Below are 7,916 nucleotides of genomic sequence, written 5' to 3'. Positions count from 1 at the left end.
ACTTTAGACCTGGGCTCCAATCCGCAAAGGAGGGACGGGTTGGGTAGTACCATTTCTGGAAAAAGTCAGGGGGAGAAGACGACCCGACCGAGGATCCTTCCACGCACAAGAGGAGTGCATGCAATCTTAAATCACTGTTTGCGTTTTTGACAATTTCTTAAATCCATCCCCCTGGAATTATCATCCTTTCTTCCCTGGAGGCGACGTTGCAACAACAAGACTCCATCAATAATCCCCCCACTCTGAAGAGGACGCCCGTAGTTTGTGCAGCCGTCGTGTCACGTGAGCCGGTTCCAAGATGGCGGCTGGCGTGGCCGGGTGGGGGCTGGAGTCAGAGGAGTTCGAGGATGCGCCCGATGTGGAGCCTCTGGAGCCTACGCTCAGTAACATCATCGAGCAGCGCAGCCTCAAGTGGATATTCGTCGGGGGCAAGGGCGGCGTGGGCAAGACCACTTGCAGGTGGGGGCGGGTGGGAAATACCATTGCGGTAGGGGATGGGGCCACTGGGATGGGGACCGGTGGGCTGTACCACCACGATCGGGGGACGGGGGAAGCGGCAGGTGGTGGGAAAGGGTAGAGTCATACCAACCCGTGGGGGGAGGAGGGAGGTCACCAATGAATGGGTCGTACCACTCCCTCCTACTGCGGGTGGGGGGCTTCACGGGATGTCTGGGACTAGACCCGGGCAAGAAGAAGTAAGGGGGAGCTGGAGCAGAGCACCCAGCTAGCCGCTGGCCCGAGTCCAGCTTCCCTCCCGAGGTTTGGCACAGCCCCGGGCTCCTGCATTCCCCGTGCTCCGACTGACAGCCCAGGATGCAACTTCTTTCTGCGTGCTAGGCATCCTCACTCCAGAGGCCACATTTCCTTTCCCTGGGACCAGCATGCTCTCCCCCTTGGGGTCCTGGGCACCTTCTCCTGGGTGCAGCATGCTCTCCCCCTTGGGGTCCTGGGCACCTTCTCCTGGGTGCAGCATACTCTCTGCCTTGGGGTCCTGGGCACCTTCTCCTGGGTGCAGCATGTTCTCCCCCCAGGTCCTCAGCACCCTCACCTACATACCAGCACGCCCTCCCCCTTGGAGTCTTAGGCACCTTCTCCTGGGTGCAGCATGCTCCCCCCCTTGGGGTCCTGGGCACCTTCTCCTGGGTGCAGCATGCTCTCTGCCTTGGAGTCGTGGGTACCTTCTCCTGGGTTCAGCTTGCTCTCCCCCCAGGTCTTCAGCACCCTTACCTATATACCAGCATGTCCTCCCCCTTGGGGTCCTGGGCACCTTCTCCTGGGTGGAGCATGCTCTCTCCCCAAGTCCTCAGCACCCTCCCTCTCAGGGTCCTCAGCACTCTGTTGGGGCCCAACATTCCCTGCCTCGGAGCTATGTACTTCCTTTCACTAGGTCCTCCCAAGTCCCATATCTTCTCCCTCTTGGGTGTCTCACCTTCTTTCCCAGAGATCCACATAACCTTTTCTAAACATAACTCCTTTGCTCCTATTTTCACATGCTACTTTTCCCCAGGGCCATGCTTCATTTCCTAGAATCATACATGTGCATGTATGGTGGGCGGATGAGAAAAATGGCCTCTTTCCCATCCCTCCCTTACATGCTTTCTCCAGATCTCACATTCTTTCTCCTGGAGTCATACTTTTTCCTCTCTGGAAGATCTGTACTTCTGCCTTCTGGGTGCCATACAGCCTTTCCTTGAGTTCCACATGTTCTATTCCCTGAGTCTTAAATGCTTCCCAGAGCCACAGGCCCTTTCCTGGGCTTGAATAGATACTTTGGGGGTAAGATCTGTCTTCCTTTCCTCTGGGTTCCGCATATCTTCCCCTGCTACATATCTGGGCACTTGTAGGCCTCCAAGTACTCTCTAAATCTCTGATTTTCCCTCTGGAGCCTCTTTTTCTCTAGCCTGTTTGGGACCAGGGCTGGGAGAGGGGTGGAGCTCTGCCTCTCCTGCCCCCTCCAGCTGGCTCCCCTGGCTCTCCCTCTGCCCAGCTGCAGCCTGGCAGTACAGCTGTCCAAGGGGAGAGAAAGTGTCCTCATCATCTCCACGGACCCAGCCCACAACATCTCCGATGCTTTTGATCAGAAGTTCTCCAAAGTCCCCACCAAAGTGAAGGGCTATGACAACCTCTTTGCTATGGTGAGTTCTGGAGAGTCCTTGGGGTTTCTGTGAAAGGGCTCATCTGCCTTGTAGACATTGAAGTTCCAATTTAGGGAGAAAAACACTGGGTGACAGGAGCCTGGGTGTCTGATCCCCCCTGTGCCACAGACTGTCTGTGTGACCCTTCCTCTCTCAGGTCCTTATACAAAGAGAGAGGACTTGACCAGATGACTTCTGAGCACTCATAGCTCTGACATTCTGTGACTTAAATGAGAAAATGCTGCTTCTCCTGGTGCTGATTCAGGAGGGGAGGGCAGGGCACAACCCCATAGAGTTAAAAGAATAGGAATTCAGGTTTTCTAAAACTAAGCTGACCATTGTCTCCCCAAATAAATAAACTCTCCTGCTGCCAGATTGGAATACTTCCTTCTACTGTCAGTTATTTTTCCTGAAATGACCTTTCCTTAGGTAGCCATAACCTTACCTCAGGCCCTCATCCCTAATGAAAGCCCTCATTTTATCTTGCCTGTGCCACTGCAGTAATGTCCTGGCTGGTCTATCCCTTCCCTAGCCTTTCCAGCACAAAACTAACTGCCAGATTGACCTTCCCAAAACAAGTCCTGATCACAACTATTCCCTGCTCAAAAGACTGCAGTGACCCCACCCTGTATAGATTCTCCTTTGGTCTGGGAATCTGAAGGTCAGACCTGCTGGCTTCCTTTGCTTATGACCCTAGGACATTTATTCCTTTCTTTAGGCTTTAGTGTTTCCGTCTCTCTGGTGGCCTGCTCGGCCTCTCTCCCAGGGCTCTTTAGAGGACTGAATGAGCTAACTGTCCATGGAGGAGCTTTGTAACAGTGCAGAGCTCTGCAGAGGTGAGGCCCAGGGATGGGTCACCCCTTCCTCTCTCCTCACCTGCTTTGGACTGGACTCTAGGCTTTGTGAGGCAGGAGGGCTGGTTCTCTGTCTAACCAGGTTGTTTCATGATGCCAGCACCAAGAGACTGCAGAGCAATAGGAAAGACTATGGGTTCCATGGGACAATTAAGTGTTTTTGAGCTGGAAGGGACTTCAGAATCAAACACATTCATTTTACAGATAAGGAAACTGAGGCTAGAATGATTTATGATGACTGAGATCATGCTCAAGGAAACTGAAGCTATAATGATTTAAGATGACTGAGATCATGCTCAAATAACAAAGCCCGAGGTCCAGAGCAGGGAGCTGACTCCAGATCCAGTGTTCTTATCCAGGAATGGACACAGGGCAGGGATTGTTAGCTCCATTTTTTGTATTAAGGAATTGAATTGTTGAGTGACTTCTTTAAGGTCACACAGGTGGTAAATGATAAACCAGAATTCTTAAACTTTCAGAGTTGGAAGGGATCAGAGAGATAATTTAATCTAGCCCCCTCCTTTATCCTAATATCTGTGCTTCTGCCCCTCCCCCACCCTGATGTCCAGGCTATGTTTCTACCACACCCAACCCTAGCTCCCCACCACCACCTGATGTCCCACCTCCTTAGGCTGATATCTGCCCTGCCCACCAGATAGTCTGACTCTTCGAAGACTGACATCTGGGTCCTAGACTCTCTCCCCCATATCTATTTCTTCCCTCACTACCACTTTAAGCACCTCCTTAGACCCTGAGGAGCCTTCTCCCATATGAAGAGGCTTCAGTCTTCAACCCCTTCTGGTAACTGGGAAAGCCAAGTTTGGGCCACATGGTTCTTTGTATATGGACTTTTTGCCAACTCCATGCTGGCTCAGTGGTGTCAAATTCCAATAGAAAAGGGGGCCACTGATGTGTGCATAAGGATCCCTGTGGGTGGCTTATTAACTTAGTTTTAAAATAGGATATTGTCTGTATTTTACTGTATTTTTATTTTGTTAGATATTTCCAAATTACTTTTCCTTCTGGTCTGGGCCACATTTGGGAATGTTGTAGGCCACATACCTTGTTTGACACTTCCTCCCCAGACCTTCCCTTCCCTTTTTCAGAAGGCCTACCTCAGCCTTAGTGCCTTATCTCTTCCAGTTATGATAGGGAGTGGAGGGTCACATCCAGTTCCCTGGCCTCCTACCCTGGAGTGGTTTTCCTGTGGCCCTGGCTCTCCTGTCCTGGGCCTGAGCAGGCACTTCTGTGCAGAAGAAGACCTGTTGGCTTGGGACACAGAGGACGTGTTCTCTCTGGGTGACCTGAGGCCAATCACTTCCTCTTTGAATCTCACTATCTGCATCTCTAAAATGGGGATAATAGCATCTCCCTTAGAGGATTCTTCTTGTCAGGATCCTAGCTCTTAAGCCGGACAAACAAGGCCATAGCAATAACTTGTCCCATGAGGTGACGTCCACGTGGCCACATTGGCTGTATAGGTGGAGCCAGATTTGGAGGGCCAGTCCTTTGACTCCAGGCTTGGTGCTTGTACTCTTGCCCCATTGAGAACCCAGTGAGTTAATGTGTATCAAATGTTAACTAAACAAAAGTTTTTTTTATTATTATTATTCCTTGTGTCTTCTACAGGAGATTGACCCCAGCCTGGGTGTGGCAGAGCTTCCTGATGAGTTCTTTGAGGAAGACAACATGCTGAGCATGGGAAAGAAGATGATGCAGGAGGCCATGAGTGCCTTCCCTGGCATTGATGAGGCCATGAGCTATGCTGAGGTCATGAGGTGAGCTTCCGGGCCCGCCCAGTGGGGACGAGTGCAACACTGGCTAGCTCTACCTCACCTGGCTGTCCCTGGCTCCTCTCCAACAGGCTGGTGAAAGGGATGAACTTCTCGGTCGTCGTGTTTGATACTGCCCCCACTGGGCACACGCTTCGGTTACTCAATTTCCCGACCATTGTTGAGCGGGGCCTGGGTCGCCTCATGCAGATCAAGAACCAGATCAGCCCCTTCATCTCACAGGCAGGAAGGGGACTCATCTGGGGTGGAGGCAGAGTGGTGCAAAAAGAGGAGGGGGATAGGTGGCTGGCCTCAGGACCAGCACAGGGTCAAGGGGGAGGGGAATTAAGGTGGCTTGGGTGAAAAGGTGGCAATAACCTCTCCTGTCCCTATGTTGCCCTAGATGTGCAACATGCTGGGCCTGGGTGACATGAATGCTGACCAGTTGGCCTCCAAGCTCGAGGAAACCCTGCCTGTCATCCGGTCAGTCAGCGAGCAGTTCAAGGATCCGGTGAGGAAGATGGAGGCCTGAACCCCAGAAGAGCACTGAGATACCTTTAGCAGTACCTGCCAGTCACTATGAAATGCTACTGGATTAGTTCTGATCAAAACAGGCAGCAGGATCCAAAGGAAAGATCCCAGGTTCTGGAGTCCAAGAACCCAGAATCCAGCCCTGATTCTATTCCATAATACCTGGGTGACCTTGGCCAGGTTCCTGCCGCTCCACTTCCTCATCTGTAAAATGAGCATGTTTTCCCAGCTGGTCTCTAAGGCACCTTGTAGTGCTGGGTCTCTATGAACCTGTGATCTGTTGGGTCTCTATGAACCTGTGATCTGTTCAGTCCAGCAAATGGCTTATTAAGCATTTACTGTGCTAGGTGCTAGAGAAAGGAAGATGAGGAATGACACTTTCCCTGCCCTCAAGCTGCATACAGTCTAATAATAAAGGGGACTTGACCTGTGCATGAACAAATACAGTGGGGCCAAAGGGCTCTAGGAAAATTTTGGGAGGGAGAAATCCTTTCATTTGTTGGTTCAGGGAAAGTCTCGTGAAGGAAGTGGGACCTGAGCAGCAGCATGAGAAGGAAGATAAAGATTGAGATGAAGAGGGAAGGCCTGGGGCTGAGGGGCAGCCTCTTATTAAAAAGGCTTTAGATGGAGTTTGGAGACTGTGGTCTAGTCCTGGCCCTTCCCCAATCACTGTGTGATCTTGGGCCAGTCACTTCTCTGCCCCCATCTTGGTTTCTCATCTGTCCAATGAGAGTTTTGGAGCAGGTGACATCTAGAATGTCAAGCCCTGAATCTATGGTTGTCTGACTAGATGTTCTCTACAGGCCTATCCATCTCTAATAGCATATTAATCTTTATTCTGCATTAACTGAATTTATGGACCATCCTGCATTGACTGAAGGATTTCCATGTAACCATGAAGTCCCTGCCCCAGCCCCAGTCTTTTAAGTTCAGGAGTCTCTGAGGAGGAGGAGGGAGGGGAGGAAAGGTGGGAGAGAATTTGGAATTCAAAATTTCAAAAACCAGATATTAAAATTTGTTTTTTTCATGTAATTGGGGGAAGATAGATGTGTATGTATGTAAAATTTGGACCCTAAAAAAACAAAGTTAAGGAGTCCCTATTGTGGAAATAAAAGACTTTTTTTCTTCTCCCCACCCCAACCCCAGGAACAGACAACCTTCATTTGTGTCTGTATTGCTGAGTTTCTGTCCCTATATGAGACTGAAAGGCTCATCCAAGAGCTGGCCAAGTGCAAGATAGATACCCACAACATAATCGTCAACCAGCTGGTGTTCCCCGAGCCTGAGAAGCCCTGTAAGATGTGTGAGGCCCGGCACAAGATACAGTCCAAATACCTCGACCAGGTGGGTCTGCCCAAATGCCCCTCCCCCTTTGCTCCCAGTCACTGACCTGGGATCCCCCTCCCCCTGCCCTTTGCCACCCTCACTTACCCGGGGGCTGACCCCTGACCTCCCCAGGGTTGAGCTCTGACCTCGCCATGTGGCCCCCCCAGATGGAGGACCTCTATGAAGACTTCCACATTGTGAAGCTGCCGCTGCTGCCCCATGAAGTTCGAGGGGCTGACAAGGTCAACACCTTCTCTAGCCTCCTGTTGGAGCCCTACAAACCACCCAGCGCTCAATAGCCTAGAAAGGCCGCTTGCCCACCCTTGGCCCAGGCTCCTCCTTCCATGCATTTCCCTGGAACTCTCCTCTGCCCCTAGGGCAGTTTGCACAGATGTTCCTGATGCCCCACAAGGGAAGCTGCTGGTTTGGGGGAGAAAAGGAGGGTAGGGGCAGGGAAAGGAAGGTATTTATTTCTTTCTCCCAGGGGGCAGGGAACTGAGCTGGGTAGGGCCAGGTGGGGGGTGGGGGGAAGAAATACAAATTCAGTAAGACTGTGCCCAGCCTGCCTCTGTGTCAGGGGTTCCAGGCTGCTATCTGTCCCCTGTTGACCCTGCTGCCTGGCACCCTATCACTGACTCTGGGTGACCATGTTCCCTCCCTGCCCCCCTCCAGTCCAATAACTTCCCCATCCCTAATAAATATGATCTCTAATAACCATGACTGGGCTGCTTGGTTGGGGTAGGGGGAGGCAGGAGCGACAGAGGAACAAGTAAATGGACACAGATTACTGGAGGCTGTCTCACTATGGAGGACTAAGTGGAGGAAACAGTTGGAGGGGCAGACTCAGCATTTCAGAACAGACCTAGCTCTGAATGCAGTATCAGTCTGCTGGCTGTGTGACAGGGGAACAGTCACCTCAAGCTTTGGTTTCCTTGTTTGTAAACTGGTCACTTTACAGACATCATCTGATCCCCAGCACCTCTGTGACATTACACAAATCTTACAGTCTGAGAGGCTGAATGACAGAATTTGAACCCCAGTGCTTCTGGTTCCCTGGCCACTACTCTTAGCAGTCAGCCCACTATACTCCCTCTCCCAGTAATACCTGAGAAGGGTTCTTGTGAGGAAAGCACATTGTGAATCCTAAGATACATCTTTTAAAAGTGACGGTGATGGGGCAGCTAGGGGTCCAAGTGGATAGAACACCAGCCCTGGAGTCAGGAGGACCTGAGTTCAAATCTAGCTTCATACACTTGACACTTAGTAACTGTGTGACCCTGGGCAAGTCACTTAACCCT

The 7,916-nt window shown here is 51.4% G+C and overlaps 1 protein-coding gene across 2 annotated transcripts; it reads left to right on the top strand.

Moving 5' to 3' along the window:
• The first annotated feature begins 249 nt into the window (after positions 1 to 249).
• On the top strand, positions 250 to 7,332 carry GET3 (guided entry of tail-anchored proteins factor 3, ATPase). Of its 2 annotated transcripts, none has more exons than XM_069082980.1 (7): positions 250 to 459; positions 1,988 to 2,135; positions 4,619 to 4,767; positions 4,854 to 5,004; positions 5,165 to 5,272; positions 6,439 to 6,636; positions 6,751 to 6,888. In XM_069082980.1, exons 1-7 carry the CDS (start codon positions 299 to 301, stop codon positions 6,754 to 6,756), a joined length of 921 nt encoding a protein of 306 aa, XP_068939081.1. In that variant the 5' UTR covers positions 250 to 298; the 3' UTR covers positions 6,757 to 6,888. The 2 variants fall into 2 exon arrangements, with proteins under 2 accessions (XP_068939081.1, XP_068939080.1); XM_069082979.1 differs by having other exon boundaries at positions 251 to 459; positions 6,786 to 7,332.
• Positions 7,333 to 7,916: the final 584 nt, after the last annotated feature.

This window comes from Petaurus breviceps, unplaced genomic scaffold (genome assembly GCF_028583685.1).
Source record: "Petaurus breviceps papuanus isolate PSGF00001 unplaced genomic scaffold, PetGlider_PUasm1.0 172, whole genome shotgun sequence".
Taxonomy (NCBI): Eukaryota; Metazoa; Chordata; class Mammalia; order Diprotodontia; family Petauridae; genus Petaurus; species Petaurus breviceps.
The sequence above is the reverse complement of the archived record's forward strand: the minus strand, read 5'-3'. Positions and strand labels throughout refer to the sequence as shown.

Coding starts and splice junctions, on each gene's coding strand:
- GET3 (XM_069082979.1), top strand. CDS start 299: ATGGCGGCTGGCGTGGCCGGGTGGGGGCTGGAGTCAGAGGAGTTCGAG. Junction 460..1,987: donor GTGGGCAAGACCACTTGCAG/GTGGGGGCGGGT, acceptor CCCTCTGCCCAG/CTGCAGCCTGGCAGTACAGC. Junction 2,136..4,618: donor ATGACAACCTCTTTGCTATG/GTGAGTTCTGGA, acceptor TGTCTTCTACAG/GAGATTGACCCCAGCCTGGG.